At 42.3% G+C, this 27,973-nt stretch overlaps 1 protein-coding gene across 1 annotated transcript; it reads right to left on the bottom strand.

Moving 5' to 3' along the window:
• Positions 1 to 19: 19 nt before the first annotated feature.
• Positions 20 to 27,970, bottom strand: GTF2B (general transcription factor IIB). Its single transcript, XM_083445060.1, has 7 exons — positions 26,859 to 27,970; positions 21,169 to 21,275; positions 9,505 to 9,638; positions 4,702 to 4,848; positions 4,436 to 4,565; positions 2,670 to 2,951; positions 20 to 480 (listed from the first exon to the last, which is right to left on the bottom strand). Exons 1-7 carry the CDS (start codon positions 26,873 to 26,875, stop codon positions 347 to 349), a joined length of 951 nt encoding a protein of 316 aa, XP_083301186.1. The 5' UTR covers positions 26,876 to 27,970; the 3' UTR covers positions 20 to 346.
• Between the last annotated feature and the right edge of the window lie 3 nt (positions 27,971 to 27,973).

A 27,973-nucleotide genomic window follows, 5' to 3' on the forward strand; every position in this document is an offset into this window, starting at 1 on the left:
TGAAACTTGCAGAACTGTATAGGTTTTTGGAAAACAGTTTATTCAGGAATTAGAATCTGAAATATTTTCCAAAAAAACAACAACCAAGATCTCTATGAAAGAAATCTAAGTACATACAATAGGAAATTGATGGCTGTTAAATAATTACTTTCACTAATATATACATAAAAAATGCCACAAAATTATTTTGTTTACACCTGGAATGTGTGCTCTGACTCCTCAGTTAGGCTTTTTCACATAGTTTTACCAGTTCCGCAACTTGAAGGCTCAACAGTACCGTTTTTATACATATCGCATTTAAGTCGAAATCAAAACCTCTGTGGGCTATAGACGTACTCTTGGAAATTCACAGCTGTGGCAGTTTGTCCACTGGGGTATCAAATTTGAAATCAGCTGGGAAAAGATCAGGAGCCCGTGGATAAATCAACCTATATGACTGTCTGATTGTAACATCAGCTACTCCGGCAATGTCCCCAATTTCTGAAATGAAACCCAAGGTAGACAAGTTAAACTGACAAGTAGAGTTACAAGGCTGGAGCATTTCCAAAAAAACAACCTGTAGTTTCTCCAATTCTTCCTGGTGCTCAGCTTCAGACAGTGTAAAACAAACACACAACCTTTAGAAGGCTGCTTTCAGTAAAAATCTCAAAGCTTCTCAGGAGCGATGTATTACTACAATAGAAAGACTGGATAATATGATTTTGTCAGGGCAGCCAATCGGAGCTCACACTGCACTTGCACTTGGATATGGTCATTTATTACCAATCAGATCTGGGTCCAATTCAAAGTGCAGGTGTTCATCTCTTAAGGCCTTAAATCAGGGATGGGTAACCAGATGTCACTGGACCTTAATGCCCAATTCTGCGTCAGGCTGGCTGGGGCTGAATAGGGTTTGGAATCTTTACACTATCCAAAGGGACACAGATTCTCCATTCCTATCTTAAGCAAGCCACATCCTGAATACCTGAATACCTGAAGCTGCACCTTCCATCCCCTATGACCCTCTCATTGGACTGGACTTCATCAAATGGGATTTTACTCCAGGTGCTATTGCCCTCAGTGGGGTGTGTGTGTTTGTGGGTGTGGGTGTGAACAACTTGTTTTCAATAAAGAGGTTCATGTAGCAATTTAGGTTAGCAGAGCAAAACATCCCTGGCTTTGTCTGGTTGACTGGACCTGCTGTTGTGTTGGTATTAGATAAAGGACCCCTGGACAGTTAAGTCCAGTCAAAGGCGACTATGGAGTGTGGCGCTCATCTCGCTTTTCAGGCCGAGGGAGCTTTCCGGGTCATGTGGCCAACATGACTAAACTACTTCTGGTTCAATGGAACACCATGATGGAAACCAGAGCGCACAGAAATGCTGTTTACCTCCCTGCCACAGAGGTACCTATTTATCTACTTGCACTGGTGTGCTATCAAACTGCTAGGTTTTCGGAAGCTGAGACAGAGCAATGGGAGCTCACTGTCACTCTAATTCGAACCGCCGACCTTCCAATCAGCAAGTCCGACCACAGCACCACTCACGCCCCCCATCCGTTTGTATTACCTGAAGCCTGTCATCAACTGATTTTTATTTTTTTTAGCACTTTGATTATTGATAGCTGTTTCAAAAGCCCTTGACCGATTGCCAAGGCATGAATTCAGCTCTTACAGTTTTTCCTGCCCAGATGAGAGGAACCTTTACTCCCAGGGTCTGCAGAGAGCTTTGGCCTTCCATGTGGTTAGAACTGGATCAGTCCACATAGGAACATTTCCACCCTTTCCCCATTTAAGGGATGTACCAATGGCAACCTTGCTAGACAGAATTGAACATCTTACTAAAAGAGGCAATGCCAGACTTTAGAGAGGATTATATTTAATTTGGACCACTTAATAAGGTATATTCCAACGCTGCATGACAACACACATGTTCTGAATGTGTGTGTTTTTTGGGGGGGACACTTGTTAGGAGTTTTAATTTTGTTTTAAATGTACTGGTGGTTTTGTGTTTTTTATTATTTTATGTGTAAATTGCCTTAAGAACCATGGTTCAGAAGGAAATGAATTATTATTTTGTATACCGCCCTATACCTGCAGGTCTCAGGGTGGTTACAACACAAAATCACAATATAAAAACACAAAATACCTAATAAAAAATCAAACAACCCAACAATCCACCCCCTCCCTATTTTAAAAGGGCACTGGATGCCATTCAGCCAAAGTCCCGGTTAAAGAGGAACGTTTTTGCCTAATGCCTAAAGCTGTATAATGCAGGTGCCAGGATAATAATAAGTAAAAGCTCACTAAGTGTGCCTAGCTATTTATTACATTTGTATCCTGCCTTTCTTCCAGAGGTCTCAAGACAACACAGATCTGCCCCGCTATCCTGTAAGGTAGATTAGGCCAAGAGATATTTGAGTATCTCAGCCCAGCATTACCCAGCAAGCTTTATGGCTGGGTAGAGATTTGAACCTGGCTCTCTCCAGTCCTCATTCAACACTAACCAGACTGGCTCCTTAGCCTGGCAATTACTCACGTGGCTTATTACCGAGCTACTTATACATCCCAAATCATGGCAAAAGGAGGATCCTTATAGCGCTTTCTGCATCAGTGATTACTCTTTTTCTTTCTGAACAAATGACTTAACAGAGCTAGACTTTAACAGGGGAGGGGGAAATGGAAATATTACCTTTCTGGGTTCTCTTCTCTGCGGAGGCTTGTGAAGCCATATAAATAGCTGCAGCTGCAACCGAGATGGGACTCCTCCCAGGAACCAAGTCTAATTCCACAGCTTTACGGGCAATGTGTGTTGCTGCCATCTGGACTTGCTTAGGAAGACCCAGGTTTGAACAAAATCTGGACATGAAATCTCCAGTTGTGATCAAATCCACACTTGTTTCCAAAGCTTTCAAGATGAGCTTAAAACACCGGCCTATTTCTTTTTTGGAAATTCTGGAGACAGCACATATTTCTGAAACGAGAAGACAACAACACAAAAACCACCCACAACATTAATGCTGAAACAGGATTGCAATAAGTAAAGGATAATAATGCTCTCAGTCCCTTCTCCCTGCTACCAATTAAAGCTTAACCCTCCGTTTAAGTCTTTGCAGCACAAATATGTAACTAAGTCTATGTAGTCAACAAAACTGGCACCCACTTTTAAGAGAAACATTCCATTCAAAGTCACCAAGGAATTGCACTGAGGAGTGAGCATCAGTTCAAGAGCTATTGATTCAGTTGCTGGGTCTCAGAAGCACAGCACAGGTTTTAATTTAATAGAATGATTTCGTTAGGACTCAGGCACAATATGTGGGGAATGCAGAAATTAGCAGCATTTTAAGAACAAGCCACAGTCCTTGGCCTTTGGGAGGGGGAGCAAGAGAAAAGAGCAATGTTTACCAATAGTTTTCCAATGCAGGGAATAACTGCAGGTTCTGAGCAGCATGGAAATAAAACTCTTCCAGTCCCTTCACACTAAGTGTTAGCTAGTATTTCTCTTCCCATAAGACAAAAAAAGGAGAAACCTACAAAACAAGTTTCACTGGAATAGTATGCACATTAAAGTCAATTTGCTTTGCTGCATGTGTTTAATTATTTAAATTACATCATTAACGTATATTAGGATGCAATGCTAATCATATTCTCCACGATCCTAAACCTGCTTGCCTTTCTCACTTTAAAATTTGTGGGCCAGTTTGATCTCGGGTGGAAATTATGGGAACCATGCATCAACATTCTGCAGGGCAGGTGGAAATGACTTGGTGAGGTAGTCCTGTAAAGACATGGACACATGCCAAGCACTGTCCAACATACAGCTATTCAAAAAATGATAATAATCAAATCAAGGAAAGAGGTGTATGATAACTATAGGCTCCCGTGAAGCACAGATGTTATACTCAGTGACTCAATGCTACCATACAATCAGCCATACAGCTGCGTGGCTCTTAGACGGCAGTTTCTACGTAACACCTCCCTTTGGACTGGGCTCAGGGAAAAGAGGGTGCTCCATTTCTATACCTGGCACACATCCCTAAACCCCACAGCCAAATGCTGAAAAACATTCTGCGAAGTGTCTTCTAATCAGTAGGGCACATGCCATAAAAAGTAGTTTTCATCATTTATTCTACAAATTATTGGTTTGCCTTCGCTGTAGAACTGTCTTGTGCTGAACAGTCCCGATACGACATGAGCACCTCAGCACTCTTAAGCCATGTCACACAGTAACTTGTTGATAATAACAGTAATCGCCCGATTGCCCCTTCCCAAACAGTTTGCAGGTAATTTGCACAAGTGATTAAAAGGCAAGTAAGATACAAAACACGAAGCCCACTCCTGGGAATCGCAGGTTTTGCTTCGCTGCTCTCGGAAACTGAAGAACGAGGTGGCAGCTTGTGCTAGCTGAAGATACTTTGGATGATCCCGGATGAAGCCGACACTACGCTGCCCGCTTACCTTTGAATGTTCTCGGAACGCCCTCTTGCCTGCAGGCGATGTAGAGGCAAGCGGAGGCAATGGCATCGTTACTTCTCCCCTTCAGGCTCTTCTGCTCATAGACTTGCTTGAATAAATTATTGGTTCGATCCTTCAAAGCAAGCAGACAAAATTTAATTAACTCCAGGCCATTTAATTAGCAATAATATCAAAAATTCATGCGCTCATTATATTATGCTAACTAAGTAAACGCCAGAACAATTTGAGAGAGGGAGGCATGAACTTACAACTATATTTCGGGGGAGGTTGATTCTGTCTGCCATGCTAGCGATTTCTTTGAACGCGTTCATCATCGCGCGGTCGGAGCTGCTCATGGTCCTCCGGTTTTGATACTTTGAATTCCCAAATTCGTCAAAACTGGCTGCGCCCGTGCCCTGCAGAAGAAGGGTTTACAGTGTGTCAGAGATTGCTGGAATTTGTACCAAATATACACAGTAAGACCACTTTTGCACTTATGTGAGATTTCAGAAGCTGCAATAAGCAACATCTATTACAACATCCTAGTAATGAAGTCATTAGAAACAGATCACAATGCAGCCGCCTTCAGGTGGCTGTCACTATTTCCAAGTAGACTACAGACACGGTGGTCATAATGACCCTCTTTCATTCTCTAGATCAGGTTTTCCCAAACTTGGGTCTCCAGCGATTTTCTAGATTACAATCCTGTCATCCCTGATCACTGGTCCTACTAGCTAGGGATGATGGGAGTTGTAGTCCAACAACAGCTGGAGACCCAAGTTTGGGAATTTCTACTCTAGATGAAAAGCACACTTTTAGTGTGTTTTGCCATCCTTATTTCAGTCGTTCTTCAAAGGCCATCATCACTCCAACTTCATGTAGTCTCACAGCGAAAGGAAGTCCCGGTTGCTTACATGGGAAGACCCACATCAGGCCCAGGGAGGTCCAGCAATACTTTCCCCACAGGAACCCTACCCACTCAAAAAAGCAACAACTTGCAGTTGTATCGAACTATGTTTTACCCCCTGAATTGATGCACCCAAGTTAGTCATGTTCATTTAGTTCAACCACTAATATAAATTTCTTTCAAAATTCAAAATGTTTCCACTGGTCCAAAAAAAGGTTGACAACCCCTGCTCTATTACGTAAATGCAAAGACTATATTGCTCATTAGTCCAGCTGTTGCTCTCTATGAAAAACACATGTAATATGCACTGCACAACCTGGCAAAGTTCTGGTCATCTCCACATTTTCCAAGAATGGCTCAACATAGGTTTTCAACTGTGACTACAGTGGACTCACTTTATTCCCATTTCAGAAGCAAACACTACATTTTGTGGACAGCAAACAGCAGGGATAGGGTGCAGAAAGAGGAAATGAGAGTCCTAACAAATCCACTGCTGCTTCCTGGGCAAACAACACAGCAAGCAAGAAGCCCACCAGAGGTGCATGTAGCAACAGAAGACAATGTCTGGAAGCAGAGGAAAAAATACTGCCCTAACCAACCTGGTCCCCTTCCCAAACATTCCCAGATTTTGTGCATCTGGACACCAAACACATATCTTCCATTTTCATATTGAAAGAGTTAAATACAGGGAGGGGGCAACCCTTAGCAAGGTGGCTTCTAATTCCACTGCCCCGGGGTTAGGCTTTTTCCTCCTGCTGCAGGGGGCTCTGGCCCCTTGCCAAACTCGTGACCCTGACACTCCTTTGTTGTCTGGGATCTCTTCTGTCTGCAGGGCTAGTCAACTAAGCAGGTGACTGGTTGCCAGGCTTCCTGCGCCACCTGCTTGGCCAGCTCAGAAGAATTCAGCAGCCAGAAGCTGTCCTGCAAAGAGTGATTTTTCAGTATGTCTTTCACAGCCCATATTACCAAGCTGGCTGCTCTTGAGGTAGAGCCTCCACGGTACCTTCCCAACACAATAAAAGAGAGTAACACAGCTTACAACTCTGCAGGAATCTTGCTTCTTTGAGGTCCACTCATCACCTACTGATACCAGAATGTTTAAGCCCTGGACAAAGCAGGAGTTAGCCCTTTCCTGACTACTTTTCTTCACCAGACAAGAATGAAATCTGGGTATAGCCTGCACTTTCATCTTCACTTTTGGGCAATACTATGAGAAGGTTCAAGAAGCGGAGGCTTCATGGAATATTTGAACACAGCCATGTAGGCAGTCCACTAATGACTGCCTGACCAGTCTGCATTACAATCGTGAGAGCAAAGGAGTCCACATTTTCTCTAACATGAACATGGATTCTCACAGAAATGCTGAAGTCTATCATTGCACAACATGGCATCCTGTAAAACTCTGGCTTCTATTAGTACTAGTTAACCTTATAGCATCCTGGTCAGAGCTCAATCCTTGTTTGAAAAGACTGGGGAGATCATGGGAGAAATAAAAACGAACAAAAGATGATACACACCTTAGACAGAATAATATATAATCAGTTATGCTATTTTTATATACCATCTCCTGATACTGCTAGTTCTTCCAGCTATGGAAACTGCTTGTGATCCGGAAAGGAAAACTAGTCAGCAACCCCCAAAATAGCAGTGACAAACATCTCAGTGATACAGAGCATGCTTCAGTTCCTTTTTCTTTCACCGCACAGCTGGTACAACTCTATGTTCAAACAAGATAAAGTTGATGAGCGCTGGGGTCTACACAGCACGCCTTATGGATATGCAGGGAACACCAGTCCCTGGTAGTTGTGTGAATATGGATGTCAAGAAAACAGTGTTAGAAACTCAGCTATATCGGCTAAACGCCAAACGGCGCCTTAAAACTAGGTTGCGGTCGCCACAACAGACTGTTTAGTCACCTTTTTTTTTTTTTTGGTGGGGCTTATTATTATTGTTACTGTCATTGTCATTCATTTCTATGCTGCTTTATATTTTAAAGAAAAAAATCTCAAAGAAGTTTACAACATATTAGCATCAAATAAAACAACCCACAGACTGGCTGGTTGGCTGACACACAGCAGCGTCTTTTGATGCTGGGGCTTGCTCATCAGAAAACGTTGTTGCACACCAGCCAGATGGTGGAGATGTCAGTCGCCAAACCTGCCAACAAGACATCTTCACTTGGTGGCAATTCGACCCATACCAGTCGCAAAATGTGCCTGGTACCTGGGGAATTTTGAACAAGCAAGCAGACAGCGTCTCTCTGGCTGGGACTCTATCTCCGGCTAGCCAGGGCACTTTCCTTCCTTCAGGGTGGAGGCTAACATGCGAGTGGGCAGGCAACACCTCCTTTCTCTTTGGGAAAGCTTCAAGCCAGCTTTGGGGTCTACCAGCATTTTATGCTTCCTGAGCCCAGAGGCTCTCATTGCACCAGATGCAGTGCCTGATGCTTCTGCTGCGGCTGCAAACTTTACTTCCTCCTGCTTCAGGCATCGGCTCTTTGCACAGCACCTCCTTCATCTCTCACTCTCTTCCTCTGTTGCAGCTTTCCATCTGTGGGAGGAGAATGGAGCCTGGCTCGTTCTAGAACGCTCAAGGACGGCTCTCTGGCCTGCCTGCTCACCTGCCTGCCATGATGGGTGCAGTATTAGCACCCAAACACCAACACTCTCCCGCTCCCCTTTGCTCTCACAATCCCCCCCACCCACACACCTCTCCAAAGTTTTCTCCTTGAGTATTGCAGCCTCTGCTCGCCTCCTAAATTGCCATGGCACTTCTTGCTTTTCTGGAGTACTGTAGGCTCCCAGCTTTCTCTCTCTAATGTTAGTAGGCAGATGTAAGTCAACCCTGGCCTTTCTTAATCTCTCTTGACCACCTCCCCTGCCCCCTCCCCAACTCCTTTTCCCAGGTGCAGCATCTTTCTTGCATCCAGAAACATCACGTTTATCAGTTTATGAGTACAGTTTTCTGCACATTTCCCTATCAAAGGGCTTCAGTTATGGCTCGTTTCTTTCCCCCAACCCCTTCATCAGTGCCCCACCCCTAAACATTTTCTCCACTCTTAAAGAGGTTTCTTTGAGAATGGCATAGCTATTGCCATCATTCCATAAGTTCTTAATTACAGCGTGCCCATCTTTCTCCCTTCCCCAGTTTAATAATCTGTTAACTTTGTGTTGCGGTGGTATTAGCACAATGTATATGCTCTGTTTCTTGTTTTTTTGTATGTGTGTGTTTTACGTTTCTGAGAAGTTAATTAAATAAACCTGAGGGGTTACCTGGATGCTATTTGCTGGGCATCAGTTGGTTTACAGACTGGTTTATAGAGATAGATAACTTGGCTAAAGCCTGCAAATGCAACAAAAGCTCAAGACCATATCCAGGAGTGCCATTGCCTCATGAGCTAGGTCAAATCCAGCAGTGGTAACTCCAGTGGGATAGTACTGCCTCCAGTATCTCTTCAAGACCTGTGGTGGAAGCTGGTCCACTAGGGTGAATTGAGCAAGTGCCCCACCAACCTCAGTGGATTCATCAAGCGTCACCTGCCTTTCGTCTGACAACCAGCCGAGCGGGTGGCATTGCCTGTCAGCTTCCTCCTCCTTAGTCTAAAACAGTGCTGCCCTTATAGAACTCAGCAAAGAAAATGGCAGCTCCACCTATCACAGAAGCTGTGACTTTGCCAAAAAAAGGTTTTCCCTAGTGAGAGCCAGTGTAGTGAAGTGGTTAGTGTGTCTGTAGGACTAGGACCCGGGAGACCAAGACTCGAATCCCCACTCAGCCATGAAGTTCACTGGGTGTCACTGCCCTATACATGCCTAAATGTAGGTCCCTCTGTGCTCGCTGAACAACCTGTTTCGCTATACAACTCTCCCAATACCACAAATTGGGGGACAGGGACCTAAATAAATTATCTACGAAAAAGTAAACAGAAAGAGCTGTTGCACTGGGGAGAAAAAAAGGCAACTAGACATTCTGTTTTGGTGACCACAGCCCAGGTCCCAAGAGCCATGTGGTGAATAGCTTTTCTACCCCCGTTTCTAACACTCTGCACAGCTTGCTTATCCCCAACTTTGCGCTGCCACTTTAAGAGCAACAATATCCAAGTTTCTGCCAAAAACTCCCTGCTGCTGTACAGATCTTGTGCATTAATGCATTTCGTGATTTATATTACCTTGCCAATCATTGTAGTCAGATCACCGTCACTCAGAAGAGGATTCTGGGTATCTCCAACTCGAGACGGGTCTTTAGTTGCTTTGTCATTGCTGAATGTTCGCCATTCTGACCCTACATCTATGACTCTGTCACCTGAGTATGCAAAAAGCATTTATCGTCATTCTTTTGTTTTTGAAAAGTCTCAAGAGGTTCACAAATATGCATTCAGAATCATTTCATTTACAACCATAGCAACCATTTAGAGAACATTCAGGCAATCGTTTTAAGACAACAGTCGATAGTTTTGGGTGTGTGTTCTTTTTACACAAATTAGGAAGTGTGAGGCAGAACCTGTCTCAGACAATCTCTGATCTAGCAACCCTAGTGACACTTTGTAGATGACAAGTAAGTAATGAAGTTAACAGAAACACTTCCAAGAGTTCACAGTGTAACCAGCTCTCACTCAAGGATGCTCTCAGGGAGTGACTGCATCTGAGTGGTTAGAACAAGGGCATCCAATGTGGTACTCTCCAAATATTGTTTGCTTACAACTCCCATCATCCCTGCCCAGAGGCCATGCTGCCGTGGACCAATGCAAGTTGGCATCCAACAACATCTGAAGGACACTTATGTTGGCTACCTCTGGGCTAGAACATGGGAACCTGCAGAGCACAGGCACCTCAGCTGGTCCAAACAAAGCTCTGTTGCACTTCAAGGCAACATTAACAAGGCTCTATAGGTCTGGCAAACAGCCTATGGTCAGACCTACATTAACGCCTGCTTATTCTATGCTACTATCTGTTACTGGATTCAGCAGGCTGAAGGCAACACAAGGAATGGAGAGGTCAGGTGTCATATAACCGCATGTACACATGAAACTTTTACCAATGGTAACCTGCAAATTAAGGTTGACATGCAACTCCAGCTTTCCAGCACCAAAGTAGAATGTTATGTTCGGAAACTTATCATCAATGAGGGCAACTTCATAATGGGAAGAGTGTTTTTCTAGCTACCCCACCCTTCTTCTTGGAAGCCTTATAAGAAGCTTCTGCAGGAGAAAGACTGAGCAACATCACAGGAGGGGTGTTTCTGGAACGAAAGAGAAACTGTGAAGCTCTCTTTTTTTTGCGATTGTATGCTACATGTTGCTAATATTATATTTACAGTACTGAAATGTGGCTTTTTGTATATTGTATTTTCGCTTTGCTATGTTATGAAAATGTCACTGTGTTACTGTTTTGCTATGCTGGGTTACTATGAAATTGTTTTGTAGCGTTTGTTTGAAATGCATCCCTGTTTCTTTTTTTGCTAGCTGCTTTGAGCATGATTTTTGTGTCAGAAAATAGTATACAAATAAAATGAGGGAAGGCAGGAAGGAACTTAATTCAGCATTTAAGGACACTTCAACGATAACATGAACAGTAATGCTATAGCTAACTTGCCAATTTGAGTTCACAGAACCAATAAAGCTGGCATGCTGTCTTTCCGAAACCAGCAGATGCCCAGTTACAAGCTGTTAACGTACACCTCTATATATTGCAACAATATTCTTATTCTAAAACTGATACCCCCAAACTTGGGACAGATCTTGGAGAACAAAACACTTGACAGCGTGGCTCAAAATGAGAACCTTGAAAAACAATGAATTTTGACCCCTCCACATCTTCAAGTCCTCCTCTGCAATCACAGACAACAAGCTTGAGAAATAATATTGGCAATTGTTTCTTCATTTATTAAACCAAGATATGTATCTGCCTTTAGCCTGCTGCTAGAACCCCTTTGATCCTCCCTCTCTTTGTCCAAGCCACAGATAAGCCAGGAAGCCTCTAATTAACCACAGTTTCCCATTTCATGTGAACTGGGAAACTATGGTTACAAGCTTTGGAACAAACCAGGATGTTAAAACTAACTTCAAGCTGGTTGATCCTGGATGATTCCAAAGCTAGTAACCAAAGTTTCCCTTTAGATAAATAATAATAAACATTCCTTTTTAACAAGGGCTTTGGTTGATTTGATTGACATCCTATGTCCTTTTAAAATGTGTTGGGGGGGTTATTGGGTTGTCATTTTTATTCTGATTACGTATTTTGTGGTTTTATATTCTGATTTTATTCTGTAAACCACCCTGAGACCTGCGGGTATAGGGCGGTATATAAATTCAATAAATAATAATAAATAATATAGTTAATTAAGAGGTGTGATTAGTAGATTGAGTAGACAGAGGCAAACAGAAAGAGCTGTGTGGTTGAGACAACCTCCAAAAGTTGCCCAAATTAAGGGTGGAATTCAACACTTCCCTCATTGTTCCATCTGCACAAGCATTCCAGACAGAACGATTCCCCTCTTCTCTCAGCACACTGTTCCAGGGATTCTCCAAAAACCCTCAGAACCAATTTGGGGACAAGGCAAGGGGTAGGGCCAGGCAATATCTGGTATTCAACGTCGTGTCATATCACCAGCTAAACATTGTGATATATCATGATGCCTGAAATAAGGATGAAGCGATGCAGAGACACTGACTGGCTTCACCATTTCCCCCACATTGTGATTTTTGCCGGCACCTACTCTTGTAATTGCTGGATGGACTGCAAGAAGATCAAACCTATCCATTTTTAAGGAAATCAGCCCTGAGTGCTCACTGGAAGGACAGATCCTGAAGCTGAGGCTCCAATACTTTGGCCACCTCATGAGAAGAGAAGACTCCCTGGAAAAGACCCTGATGTTGGGAAAGATGGAGGACAGAAGGAGGAGGGGACGACAGAGGACGAGATGGCTGGACAGTGTTCTCAAAGCTACCAGTATGAGTTTGACCAAACTGCGGGAGGCAGTGGAAGACAGGAGTGCCTGGCGTGCTCTGGTCCATGGGGTCACGAAGAGTCGGACACGACTAAACGACTAAACAACTCTTGTGATTCGCTGTCCCTGCAGGAGGCAGGAGAGCACTGAGCTGGCAGAGTTAACAGGGGCTGCAGAAATCGAGAGAAGCATTGGCTGGCTTCACATTTTCCCCCACATTGTGAATTTTGTAAAGCGCACACACGTAATGATTCACAATATATTGCCAGGTCAAAAAAAATTAAACTGATATCACAAGATGGTTTTGAATGATACAGTGATGTATCTCTCACCCTTAGTGGGGGGAGCCGACGTGGGAAAGCCCTGGCTGAGCTGGTTAGATAATTCCACCCTAAGAATGCATTGCTTATTTTTTGAGAATACAATGACTGTAATATGAAAATAAATTGATTTGTTTTATTAATCAACTAGCAGTAGCTTTGTTTATTGAAGTGTTACCTTAGCCTATGTATCCTTCGGTATTTAAAAAAGGAATTTTAGGGGTTTGGAAATAGATTTAAACTAAGGTTGCCTTTTAACAGAGCGTCAATTAAAACCAGTAGGCAGGTTGTTGTTGTTTGATAAGTACTGAATATGGTTTTAAAATATTAGAACCTTTCAGATGCAATTTTTTCACTAATCAAAAATAATCTGAACTAAGACTCCATTTGAAAGTACTTTTATATTATACTGTTTCTGGTATAGCTAGAGTTATGCTCCATTTTGATACCATACAGATTTTGAGATTTCAGAAGAAAAGATTAAGAAGATTTCAAGCCAAGATGAGCTTCAAAGTAAACTTTTACAACAATATCTTTCCTACAAAGTATTTAAATAAAGACGTTATATATGCAAATGGAGAGAACATTCTGGCTGCACCACAAATTCCCAATGTATTTTTTAAAAATCTGCTTAGCATAAACTGTGAAGACTGATTTGCTGCTAATGAAGTGTACTCAGATATTCAGCTGCTGGCTTGTTATCAAGACTGTAGCAAAGGGAAATAATCAGTCATTAGAAAAGAATCCAGATATAGTCGTGATTTCATAAGTCGTAAGTATGCCAAAGCAACAAGCTCCATGAAGTAGCAGCTATTTTCCAAATTATGACTCAGAAAGGGCTTCCCCTAGAAGATGAGACTTTAGAGGAACAATTAACAACTAAAACTGATCATACTGGTTGCTTACAGTGTCATTAAGGAGATGTATACTACTGCTTTATGATCTCTGTCCAAGGGAGGCCTGAATACTGTGATAGCAGATTGACTACACAGAGCAATATGAAGGTAGCCAAGCAGTTTCTCCTGTTAATGGTTTGAGATGGCAAATCTTAGAAATGTACCCACCCTTATGTTACAGAAGCTGCACATTAGAGCCACACAGCTGAGAATGTTTATGGGCAATTAGAATAAAGAGAATACTGTTATTTTTTTGATCCCCCAAAGTGTATAAAATCTAGTGCTTGACTTAATGCTTAAAACTTCAGCACAAAGTTTCCAAAGGATAACAGCTGCAAATATTTGAGAACACAAATTAAATAACTATTGGTTGTCGAGAGGGTATTATTTTGAACCTGGAGCAGAAACATAATGACATAGAGAGAGATGTAAAAAAGGATCAATGGGATAGGAATGGGAAGGAGGGAAATAGTGCAACTCTTGAACCATATTTGAGATGTTATTCTTTGCTCTTACGTGTCTGCAGAGGATTTTTTTTTTTTAAGGATCAATCAGGAGTAAGATTATCTTTTTAAAAAGTGAACACAGCATGTATGGCAATGAAGGCAGGGAGCCATTATTCCCCCATATAAGTTTAAAATAGGAGAAAGCATTTTCCTCTTTTGGCCTCTATGTAAATATTTGATTAAGCATTGTTCCTTCTAAGGCCTAGCAGTCTGGTTACTGTTTACTGCATCTAAAAAAAGCAAAATGTACTTGAAATTCTGGTGTTGTATAAATAGAACAGTGAGCACAGCAATGATGTAATATTTTTCCACACAAGTGGGAATGACCTATATGACTCACAAAAGGGATCTGCCCTCTTGTGAATTATGCACCATTCCTGCTTTAATGACAAGACTGTTTTGTGGCTGCCAACTTTGGGGGGGAAAGGGGGGGGGAATGTATCCCCGAGATGGCAACGGAAGTTAAACAGAAAACTATTCAGTGTCATATACCAAATATATTTAAGCAGCACACTATTGGTTCAAATTTTTTCTATCATGGTAGAGAAAATTATCTGTGTGATTCTGGAAAGAGATGAAAACACAGTTACAACAGAAGGTGTGCATTCTATCTAAAAAAGGGTATATCTTAAAAAACTAACTACAAAGCCCATCAGTTCATTGAAGATGTCCCAACTATTGCTGCTAGTAGGTATTCTTCAGGGATTTTTCAAATATCATTAATTGCTGCATAGTTATCTGGAGATGATGCTGAGTAGTTAGTCTTTCTGTATATTCCTTTCTCGCCACCCTGGCACCACCAGCCCGGAATGTTAAGTGCACATCATGTCCTGATGGACATCATCTTAGTTAGACTAACCTAACTAAGTAGTTAGTCTTCTCCGTACATTCCTTTCCCGAGAAAGGAATGTACAGAAAGACTAACTACTCAGCATCAGATAACTACGCAGCAGTTAATCATTATTTTTTACTGATGGTATTTCTTTAAAAAAAGAAACTATGATTGAAGAGACTAAAGGCCACATAGGTGCCACATAAACTGCATAGTACCCCAAGCAGTAGAGAGACAGAAATGGCTGTATGTCTTATGTTTCAAACCTAGACATAATGAGAGAGAAGAGAAAAAGAGCAAAGCTATGAAGAGGCATGGAAAACAAAAAAGGTTGTAATGGTTCAAAGGAGAAGGGACCTTGCTGGAGAGAACTAATGGAGGTGTCAGAACATTGATGCAGTCAGCAAGGCAGGAGCCTCCGAGAGGGGGGAGGAAACCAAAGTGTGATTAAAGGTGGCCAGAGAATAGGAAGTAGCAATAGCCAAGAAGAAAACAACATGAAACAGAGCATTAGAAGTAGAGATTGAAAGGACAGATATTGGCAATGCTGTTAAGAGAGAGGAGTTAGGGTTTGGCAATAAATGAATTCTGCAGGAAAGAGGGGGGGGGGGAAGAACACAAGGCTAAGTGCCTGGGCAAAGAGGCTGGATAGTATTGATAGGAATGGGGGGGGGGAGTTTTGGAAGATAGCCAAGACATTCTATTTTGAGCATGTTGATCTTGAAATGTCAGTGAGTCACCCAGGTTGAAGAGTCAGGGGCAATTTCAAATCGAGATTTTAATTTACTTTATAAAAGAGGATGGCACTCTTCCAGAAGGGAAAGAAACTGCTTTCGCAGAGTTGCCCTTTTACTCATTTCCTTATACTGCTCAAGTAATAGTACAGAAATATATTTGGATTAAGTACAAATACAATGAGCATCCCTGCGTCTTCAATACACACAAGATGCATATGGGGCAACATACAAAGTGCCAAATGTGGAGAAGAGTGCCTGTTTTTAGATGTGTGCTTGAAATGCAGCAGTACAAAAAGCCACGATTGGCGTTGTATTATTCTGTGGCTACTGCTGCTCAGTCCTTAGATACTGGTGTTCGCTTGCTATAAGGTGAAGACATATCCCTCCATGTACTAATTTTATCACTATTTTAGGATTCTTTATTTAGAGAAGTATATGACTAATCAGTTCTCAGTCTGGAAAGTTTATTCACACCAGTAAATGCTTTAGATGAATAAAACACACTTCTATCAATAAAAAACATTCTGGCATTTTCAAAGGAAAGTTAGCCTTGCTACTATTAAAATAAAAAAACCTATATACACCTACAGCACCCAGCCACTCATCATACAACACAATAGGAACCATAACTTCTGAGATGCTGCTAGAATTGCTTATTAAAAAAATATGATCTGAAACAGATTGTTAAATGAAGTTAGATTTAGAAACAACTGTCATCATGGGCCAGGACACAACTCCACCTTTTTTTCAGTTTCTGCGTATTCCAGTTTTCTTAATCTACTAGTAAGTTAGCAAGAATTTTATTTTATCTGTAGAAGGCTTTTGTATACCAAGAGGCCAAAACTTCAAGTGATTAAGAAAACTCCACATGAACTGCAAAAGAATACATTAACAATATTTAGAACAGAAATCTGAAATCCTAAACCTGAAAACACAGGGGGAAAAACGTTTTAAAATGCATGGCAGAAAAGAAAAATCAAATCACATTTCCATGAATCTAGGTGATCACTGAAGAGGAATTTAGCTCTGCACAAAACTGTTACCCAGAACAGAAAGAGTTGAATAGTCAGTTACTTCTGCAATTGTGAAGTTCAGTGAAACAGATACCAATTAGAGGACAGCATTAAGACAACAAGTTAGAATTCTGCATCGTGGATTGGTATGTTGGCATTTTGTCTAACTTTTTGCTACATAAACAGTGCACAAGGTTCTAAGAACATTTAAACAGGAGCACACAATCCAATGGAACTTGTCCAAATTGTTAATTAGGTAATGTGCTGCCATCTAGTGACTGGTGAAATGACCAGACCTCCTCTTCAAAAGTAAAAGTTCTAAGATATCAACTTTACATTTTGGGTTGTTTCTAGAGTTTTATAATATTTCATTTAAAATTGCTAGTAACAATTATACAAACCATAAATGGTAAAGTTACATATGGTAAACTATAAAATGTTCTCTCTCTTTTGTTTCATTGGAGTTTTCTGCAAAGAAGTACTGTAACTGTCTAGAGTTCAGTTTCACACCTCAAAGGTTTCTTTTAAAAGTTTCCCAGTTTGAACGTTGGCTCCTCAGCTCCTCTTTTTAGTGTTCCTTAGCTTTGTCCCCAGTCACCCATCACAACCAGAACCAATAATATGTTTCATAAGTGAGCACGTGAACAACTGCAGACAGCTTGTAGCTGCACCAGAAGATATGCAGTCTGGAGTATGAATTCAACACTGGGATTCGAAAAAGAACAGAACATAATGCATCATTTTCTCCCACACACCAACCAACTACAAAAATGGAATTCTCAACCAGAAGAGGCAGCAGTTCCTTTTGAGCTTCTAACTTCCCAGAAGTGCACCCACACAAATCCAATGTCAGTATCTATGCCAGAACTGAGTAATACAACTGAAGGTCATAAATAAAATTTAAATGGTAGACCTTAACTGCAGATTCCAGAGACTTAACCATGGATCAAATAAAAAGAATGTGCTCTACCATAACAGGGTGGCCTTTCCTTATGTAAGTTGCTATGGTACTAATGTTTTAAGCATCTAAGAAATTGTGTTCAAATACACGAGAGGTGAGGGGAAGAGCACGCCAAACTCTGCCATCTGTCAAGGGACTAAAGGCACTAGCAACTCCTCTAAGAAAGAACATAATGGCAACAGGGAAAACTAGCCTGGCACTATCCATTGACCTAGGGAAGAGAAGAAGCAGGGAGCTTGGTATACGCACAACAGCCAGGGTCCCTTACAGAACTTATCTACAAGCAACAGAAGAACACCCCTGGTCCTCACTAGATATAAATGCTTATTGAATTACAGCTTGTTCTGGCATTGTTCTGACCTCCCTCCTCTACCTTTTCCCTTGACTTCTGTTTAGTGTTGCATGTGTAGGTGTGTTTTGGTAAGCCTCAGGGAAGGGCCTGCCACATTGACTACCACCACTTTGGGATACAAAAAGTGAAATAAAAAATAATTTTAAAAAGCCAATGGAGGCCTGGATGAAACCTACGTATGTTATCAGTCATTAATTTTGTGCCAGGATTAGAAGAGGAAGTTCTGTTTGGCAGTGTCAGTTTTCTCATTTTGATAAAAAACTGAACGGATGTTGAAAATGAAAGTGGCATTTAAATAGAAGCATGGAGAGAGTCCTAGAAAAACCATGTCGTACAAACAGATAATTGTTTAAAGAATGCCCTTACCAAAGAATACTTAGTTATACATACTTACAAAATCAACACACTTCTGATGCATATTAATATAGTTCTTTAGAGTAGTGGGTGGAATGTATTGAGGCTTTCAAGATATACTTTGCTTTCTATTAAAATCCCAAGGTTTACCAACCACACTCAGGTGCAAGCAGAGGCTCATCTGTAGAAAAGAGCACCCAGCAGATGCTCTCTGGTAGAAGGGGGACATCAATTACTGCTGCTATTAAATAATAGTCAGAAAGTGTTGCAAAGTACACAGTTCTACCAGTAGATTCAAATCTGCCTTTGGCATTCTCCTGCTTGAGGGTCTTCACAGCACTTCACATACTTTCTCAGAAGTCCTGTATGACATGCCAGTGTTATCCCTTTACAGCAGGAGTAACAGTGCTTGCTTATAGCCACCTACTAAGTGATGGATATGGGATTTGATCCAGGGATTTGCCTGTTCAGACTCAACCACCATGGGTGGCTAACCAGGTGTCACCACTGGGACAATTCCCTGACCACTGGCCAACATCATCATCTGAAGGGCCACAGGTTAGCCATACCTGCACTACACTTTACCAGAACTGGATGCCATGGCTAGGTCTGTGTAGGTCTCATAATTCACATGCAGATTTGGTTCAGCAACCTGTATTTACAGATGAGCACACAGGTGGTTATTAAATGCAACAACCAATCAGAGCTCTACTAGCACAGCAAGCTATGCTCCCATTATCACCCTAAGAGTTACCACGTCAACTCCTTGCTTATATACTGAAGTAAACAACTACAACGTGGAATGCTCATGAGGCAGTATCAGTCAGCAAACATGATCGTGATGTCATCTCTTAAAAGTGCAGGATAAGCGGAGTCACAGCCAAGCAAATTTAGTATAGCAACTGTTAAAATTGTTTCCAAGTAGCATGCACTGCACACGATTGGCAGCTACAGCTGCTCCTGGCCTGGGGCAGCCTGACACTCAGCACTGGTGAGCTACCAGATGGATTATCATGGGGCTGCCCTTGAAGGTCTGGAGGCTGCAGCTAGTGCAGAATGTTGCTGCTATAATGGGACCATGTGGATACCAGTTCCGCACTGGCTGATAGTTACCTACCGGGCCCAATTCATGTGGTTAGTACTACATGCAAAGCCCTAAACAGCTTGGAAGCACCTAAAAGAGTATCTTCCTCCACACATCTCGAGCCCTATGGTAGGCAGCGAAGGCCATATTAGTGGAGCACAACAGGCTGCTGCCCAGGTGGCACTGTCCCTCAACAGGGCCTTACCAGTGGCAGTTCCTCATTTATGGAGTGCCTTCCCTGGTGAGCTTTGCCTCTCCCCTTCATTATGTATGTTCAGGAGGAATTTAGAAACATCCCTGCTGATCCAGGCTTTTGATGCTTGAAAGATACTGTTCCTGGCAACCTTGGAATTATTAGGTGTGAAGGTATGTACAGTGGTACCTTGGGTTACATACGCTTCAGGTTACAGACTCCGCTAACCCAGAAATAGTACCTCGGGTTAAGTACTTTGCTTCAGGATGAGAACAGAAATCGTGCTCCGGTGCAGCGGCGGCAGCAGGAGGCCCCATTAGCTATAGTGGTGCTTCAGTTTCAGGTTAAGTACGGACCTCCGGAACGAATTAAGTACTTAACCTGAGGTACCACTGGAATTGTTTTTAGATGTGGTAAATACTCTGTTTAAAATTTTCAATTGTCTTTTTTGTGTTTGTGACCCAGAGCAATTTTGGGAGGACAGAACAGACATAAATTTAAGTAAAGTAATACTTATCTACCTCTATTACTACTCACTAGTAGCAAGGAAATTATTTTTTTTATCATGAAGATTAACTTATCAACCTTTTATCAGTTTCCTTCTTTAAGCAGAAACCTTGAAGAACAGCACACAGTCAATATTAAGAAATGAGAAAAGACTTTCAGGGGCCACAGATCACCATTTCTATATTAAAGCAACACTTTAGAGAATAGAAAAAATACATTAACTCATATTCTATAGCCGCTTTCACCACCTTATTTCCAAGAGGTCTGAGGTCTGTGGAAACCCCAAATCTATGCAAATTGGTAAAATTCATTCTAACAAGCAAATCTGCTCCTTCACACATTAAGCTGTGTCAGAATGTAGAGCACTGTTTTTGAAATTTGGCCAGGATGTTGTACTCTACTGATTTCATGACGGCTCAAGTCTTTAAAAGTTATGAAGATGTAGTTACCATTTCATTATGTCTGGTTGGTTCACAGCAACCTGATTCTTTACCATCTAGAGCAGGAGTGACTAAATATTATGCCCTCCAGATGTTATTGGACTGTAATTCCTATCACCTCCATTCAGCAACGCCAGGTGTCAGAGATGGTGGGAGTTGGAGCTGAACAACACCTGTTTGTTTCTTAAAATATGATACCCATACCTGAAAACTCAAGAGGGAGCTTCTGAGGGCACCACAAAGAATGGCCTGTGAGGAACCACACCCTGCACAACTGAGAAATCAGTTAATACTTGACTGTTTCCAAAACTGTGCAGAGTCTGAGACTTTATGCTCGTAACAGGTTGGAAACTTTTGTGGCTAGTCTTTTTTGGGGTCAGTGTGCAAGAGGTGACACATGGGTAAAATACAGTGAAGTTCAGAATGTCTGCTATGTTTTTGGTAAACCAGAAAAAAATATGACGGGGCAGTTATCTAAGGTGACTAAATTAACAGGAAGTAGCTGCATAAACATCTGTAGGTTACCAAGCTGTTGGTTTCTACATGGCTAAGACTTCTCAAAGATTTGTTACAGAAGTAAATGTGTTGACTGAAGCTCTTAATGCAATATTTTGGCAGATAAATATTATAAAAATAATATAATAACATAAAATATTTAGAGTAAGATATAAAACTACTGTAAAATTGCTCACCTACGACTAGTCCACATTCTGGACAGATCATATCTCCAGCTCTGTAATCTTCCACCAAAATGGAATCTGGATGGTTCGGACATGTCACTCTTGGCAGCACATCCACCCTTAAAAACAAATGCAATATTTTAGCTTTGTGTGACAACTCACATTAAAAACCATGTTTATGAAAAGTTTGTGAATAAGTGTAAGCAGTTCAAAGCATATGGAAGAAACGCTTCCAACTAAGTCACTACCCCCAATGAGTCCTTTATTTTAAACAAATATGTATGCGCATAGTTCACAGAAATAAAAATACATTTGAATAGGTGTAGACCACTTGCCATTATATTTTATGCAAGCAATTTAGAAAATGAGTTATATAAGGGGGAAATGCTAAAGAGAAGACAGGAATATTATGAAAACCCTATAAGACCTCATTTTAACAAATCTGTAGGATTACAAAATAGCTGATAAGCAGCATTTATTTCAAGAGGAAAACGTTATCCGAATTCATCTTGATCATGCAAAATATTTGAAGTTTTACTAATTTCTAGTGATCTTGTAAAATGCATTAGAATGCTTTCGGAGTTTTAAATGAAACTCAAAATGTGACATGACAGGATATAATTTGCTGTATGTTATATATGCAATTACTTCCTTGGAGATTTGAAAGAAGCTGATAAACATGGCATGAAATTGGTGACAAATCTGTTTGCCTCAAAGACAGAAATAGCCCTGAAACTGATATCCCAACTGTGCTTAGTAATACCAATTATTGCAGCTAGCCATTCACCTTGACATATCTGTTAAGTGGCCACATACCACTGTGGTCAACTTGTAACAAAAGCAGCAGACCAAAACTTAAATACAGTGGTACCTCGGGTTAAGTACTTAATTCGTTCCGGAGGTCCGTTCTTAACCTGAAACTGTTCTTAACCTGAAGCACCATTTTAGCTAATGGGGCCTCCTGCTGCCGCCGTGCCGCAGGAGCCCGATTTCTGTTCTTATCCTGAAGCAAAGTTCTTAACCTGAAGGACTATTTCTGGGTTAGCGGAGTCTGTAACCTGAAGCGTATGTAATCTGAAGCGTATGTAACCCGAGGTACCACTGTATAAGTATCAGGATACCTCAGGGCTGTTTTTCTAGAACTTGTCCTTTTTTAGGAGGGAGCACCCAGCCAAAGTTGTTGAGCCTCTGACACACAACAACGGAGTGCTGTGCTGCCCGCAGCCTCTGTCGCAAAGCCCCAAGTGCCATGCTGCCGTGGCGCAACACTACAGAGGTGCCGGAACACACCAAAGAGATGCCAAAACTCAGTTCCGGTGAATTCTGGCTGCAAAAAAAGCCCAGGGATACCTCCCTGTAATGGTTATACCATCAAAAAATGCAAGTTCACCTAACAAGAAATCGAGATTGCTACAACGTGCCTAGTGGGATTTCTAAACTTTGAACAGAAGCTCCTCCACACAGAACCACATTCTCTATTCTTAAAATGGCTATCATGAAGTAGATTAGCACGAAGCAGGAAGCAGGAGTGCAACTATTATTTTAAACAAATATGCTAAATACACTCCCACTTAGCACGTGAGTGAGTCACATAGATGTCAAAACATATTGAATGTCCAATCCTCTGTATTTATGAACTTAAAAGCACATTAGCGGGGTGTAAATTAGACTTGTTAATGTTAATATAAGAATTATTTTACCTAAATGTATGTCCCTTTACCTTTATGTATACAGTACTGTGGTGGTGCTTTTGTTGTTGCTGTTTTAAGTTCAATAAGGGATACTTGGGCATTCTTGGCATGCCTGTGGTTGGCTTTAATGCTATATATTTGTTCTGAATATTGCCTTGTGATGGCCTGCAGCTAAACAATACAAATATTGTATTATGACCAAAGATATGTTTTGTGGAAGGTATGACTGTTGGTTGCATTTTAATTCCCTTCCAAAATAGATTCCAACTCAAGAGGTTTTCTTTTCTACATAGTTTAAAAATGGGCCAAGCTTTCAGATAGTCCATAACAAATTTGCCATCTCAATGGCTCCCCGGCAAACTCTTGTTGCAATACAGTGCTTAAGCATAGTACAATATTTATGCTACAGAGTGTCAATTTAGGAAATGTTTCATTCAAATATCTTTAAACAGTAGCCTACTTTCCTCAAGGTCACACTGCCTCAAACTTACAGCTGCTATCATCTAAATTGTTTAACTAACCTAAACACAGCATTTATCTTCCTTTGCGGTAGTCTATAATAAGCTCAAAAATTATCTAAACAAGATGCTCTTTAGGAAGTGAAAAGGGAAGAAAGCAGTCTTGCGGAAAGTCAATAAACAGAATAGTATGGTCCAAGGAAGACTTGAAGTAATTGGCTTGTTAAAGGTAGAAAACAATTCAGTCAGGAGCCTTCCTTGGTATCCCCAAAGTAACCAGGACACTGTCAAAATGTTTGCTCAGACCTATTGCCCGCCAGTCAGCTGGAAATGGCAGAAGGCACTTCTCATGGACTTTTTCCCTTCATTTTCAAGTCTGGCAGTGGGTTGTGGAGAAAAGGAAGGAGTGGCAAGAATATTTCAGCACACTCAGGCCTTTGTTGCCAGTGGGCAGCTGGACTTAGCAGGAGGACCCTGCTCAGGGTCTTGGGTTAAAAAAATAAGTCTGATGGGGGGGGGGGGAGAGAGAAGCAGTGAGCATATCCCTGCAGCCAGGTGGAGCCGGCAGTGAATATTTTATTCATTCTATTCAGAGCCTTCGCGTGTGCGTGTGTGTGTTTTAAAAATGCCTGTTGGAAAGGCTGGGGGATATACCCAAGCACTCCCATCTGTACTTTCTTCACCTTGTTCAGGGTTTCATCTTGAAAAAAGAAAAGCCTAGAAACAGCATTGGCTGGGGAGGTGAGGCGGAGGGGATATCTTCAAAGTTTGTGTTATGCCACAACCCCATGGCACCACTTCCTCTGAAATCAAAATCTGCCCACTGTTTCAATAAAGTTGCCACCTGCTGGTTAAAGTGTTTCAGCCCAAGGGCCTTATATTATCACTGGGGGGCCCTGTGAGGGGCCCTGCTCTAGTTCTGGATTTCCTGCACTGACCTGTATCATCCACAATGCTTTGGAATTAGCACTAAAAAAAATGTAACAGCCTTCGTGTTTCTAAGCTCATAATCACAAGTTGTATATACACCAGACAACAAACTGGTAGAGCAGGCACAGGAAAAAAGAGCCAACCCAAACAGCTAGAGGGGAAAATAACATTTGGCCACACCATTTAGCACTAGTTGGCACAGATAGTGTCAACGTGAGTAAATTAGTAAGTGAATTCCATGTACAAAATGATCTGTTTCATGTTACTAGTCTAGGCCAATTGCAAATCACATTACTAATCTAGGCCAACTGCAAATCTGGAAAGCAAGTCTAAGTAGTCAGAATGTTGCCCAACAGAGAACTTTCATGGGTGTGCAACTTAACAGTATGTCCCCTGTCTCACAGAAGAGGATTGCAAGGAGTCAGAAAGATCCTTCTAAGTTTATCTGATGAGGCCAGCCTTCACTCCGAATACATTGGTTTTTAAAATGTCAACCTGAACAAAATAAAGCAATCCCAAACTTCCTGTCATCCCTCCAAACCTTATCCAACTTCAAAACAAAGCATTACAATGCAGGAGTACAATATGTACAATATAAACATCTCTTCTGACAAAACATTAGAAAAAATAAGAATGGTAGGATGTTGCAAGAGCGGGAGACCCCAACAGACAGCATACAGTCTGGACCCAAAACAGTTCTGCTCACACAACTGCTTCCCCAAAAATGTATTACGAAAGCAACTTTAGATCCTAATGTTACAACACATATTTGCATATACTCTGCATATAGAAATATCTTGAGGGTGAATTTCCAGCTCTGCCAAAGAGCCGTCATCCAAACAAGCGATTTCCTCAACACAGAAACATGAGGCCTAGAAATCAGGTGCAGCCACCCAGAGCACGGATCTAGGTAAAGCAAGGACTCTTTGGAGATGCCAGCTGCTGTCCCTATGAATTGAGCTCCACATTAAAACATTAGCAGGTTTATCTCCCAGTTCCTGCTCAACAAGCTGCAAGCTAAGGAGGCCTCATCCCGAGGTCAGCTGGCTATCCTGGGAACTCCCCTCAGCAGGAGTGGCTAACCTATGGCCTTCCAGATGTAAGCTGTAGCTCAACAACACCTGGAGGACTGAACATCAGCCTTGCTCCCAGCACGCTCACCAGATTTCCCCCAGGTCTAGTGAGATGTGCCTGCCCGGCCCTGCAGCTTTACTGCATCCTTCCCAGTATTGGAAAAGAATCAGGGTGCCAACATAAGTGCAGCCAGGATTTTTGTTGGGCCTTTTGTTAGGGCAGGAACAGAACCTCAGTTTGCTATGTATTTTATTGATTGAGGGTAACTGCCCCTCCCTGACCCCTCTTGGCTATGCCCATGGGTACCAACATATTTTAAAGAAAAATCTCAAAGCAGTTTACAGCGCATTAAAACATCAATAAAGCAATCCAGAATTAAGCATTACTGAAAAAAGATAATGTATACAGTAAAAGCAACATAATGAATGGGAAACTAAAATATTATCTTAAAGAGTTCAAAATAAAACGTTACAAAGGAGGTCAACTACAGAATACATAACCAAAAAAAATCTTAAACATTTCAAAAGAGAACATTGGTAAGTTAAGTCGAATATAAAACACAAAATTAACAAGAGAATAAAATATTGTAAGCATGACACAGCACATGCCCACCATTTGAATGGGAATGCCCATCAACTTTGGGGGAAGGGGAAGCCCCCCCCCCAATATTTTACTGGAGGGGCCAAAGGGACCTCAGCCCCTAGGAGTTGTCTCCTAGGCAAAGAATCACCCACCACTTGAAATGCGGCGTTGCTGCAAAACCAGTTTTGGGGAGAAAACTAAATTGTCTAAAACTAAATTCAGCATGGCAATGATTTGGAAAGCCAATAAAAATTAATTTGGATGGGGGTGGGGAGAGAGAAAAGAAATGTGGTATAGCAATTCACATGGTTTTGGTGGGGGAGTCAAAAGTTGCCTACAAGCCATATGGGGGGGAAGGTGTTCAGAGTGCTGGGAACTGTAGCTCTGCGGTGGGCGAACTACAGTTCCCAGAATCCTTTGTTTTGGGGAAGTAAAAAGCTGCCTACACGCCATGTTGGGGGGGTGTTCAGAGTGCTGGGAACTGTAGCTGTGCGTTGGGCAAACTACAGTTCCCAGAATCTTTTCTGGGGGGCGGGGAGATGCTTTCAAGGCACCGCCCGCTTAAACGGGGTCGGCGAAGAAGCGCAGGTGGCCTAAGGCGTCCCAAGCCGCGTCCTCCACCACCACCTGAGGCCACCGGGGCGTCTGGAAAGCGAGCAGCGTATCCTTGGCGGCGGAGGCGGGAGTGGGCTAAGGAGAAAAAACCAAGGCCCCGCGGAAAAGGCCGCCGCCCAAGCTGAGGCGGCCGGAGGAGAGCGGCGAGTGAGGTAAAGGGAGACCGGATAGGGCAACTGGAGGCGGCGGGCCTACCTTTCCCCCTCAGAGGAGCCCAAGCCGCGGCGAGGCTGCGCCTTCTCAGGCCGCTCTCCTTCCCCCGCCGCCGCCACCCCGAGCCCGGACGCACCCCTCTACCCTTTTCCCTGCTTTCCTATATCTAGAGAAGCGCCCGGCAACTTGTGCTACTGACCGGCTGGTGGACGCCATCTTCCTTCCTCCCCTTGCGCGCGGCTGGGCGGCCGGGGCGGGCCGACGGGCTTTTATGCTTTTGACTCCTCGGTAGGCGGGGCTTTGCCGAGGCCGCGGCTACGGGGAGCCTAGCGGGACAAGAAAGCGTTCGCTTTCGCGGCGAAGCTCAAAGGCGGGGGAGAGTACGTGGGTGGGTCCTGGTTAGGATGGGCGGCGGTGATGGGGTTGCCATAGGTCCTCTTTTCCCAGGGCGCCTCCTCCTTTCCATGGGTAGAGTCGTCATAGCCATCCAGTTAAAAGTAGGTGGCAAATGTGTCCTCTATTTTTCCTAAATGTTCCCCATTAATAAATTCATTTTTTTGTAAAAAACAAAAACAAAAAAACCCGCAGTTTTAACTCCCCTCTAGCATGGGCGTAGTCAGGATTTTTGTGAGGGTAGGCAGAACCTCAGATTTGTGTTGATTTTTATTGCTGGGGGCAGCTGCCCCCCATGCCAAAACTGCTCCCTAAAATTTAAATTTTTTAAAAAACTCACCCTGAGGCTTGCAATCTGTGACACATAAGGAGAAAGGGGTAGGCCAGGAGGAAAAAGCAGGTGCAAGGAAGAATTCTTTACTTTATAACCAGCAGCTGGGTTGGAAACAAACGCAGGTGAAATTTGGAGAGCATAGGGCGGCTCCTTTCTTAACAGAGGTGGTGGAGTAGGGCTAACTCAGAAGTGTGACCAACTTCCCGAGGCATTATTTCACCTGGGGACTTCACCATCTCTCGGCAATCTGGTTAGACCTGAGCTCATGCAACACTTGGTTGCAACATAAAATCACAATATAAAAACACAAAATAGGTAATAAAAACAAACAACCTGAAACAAGCCCTAGCACATATTGAACTATAATCTGACCATGATGTTGCCTTCTTAGTCCCGTAACTATTATTTCTGGGTGTTTCGTAAGCTGCATTAGCAAAATGCAGATGAATGACAAAACGCGTCTGTTCCGACTCTTTGTCAAATCCCCTGCCAACAGAAGTTGTCAAAAACAAGCTCTTGTTGACCTTTTCCACTCATCAGCTGAAGTTACAAATTGTCAATTTGTAAAAAATGAAATGAAACAAAAA

This window comes from Podarcis tiliguerta (assembly GCF_965153285.1).
Source record: "Podarcis tiliguerta genome assembly, chromosome: 6".
In the NCBI taxonomy this organism is placed as follows: Eukaryota; Metazoa; Chordata; class Lepidosauria; order Squamata; family Lacertidae; genus Podarcis; species Podarcis tiliguerta.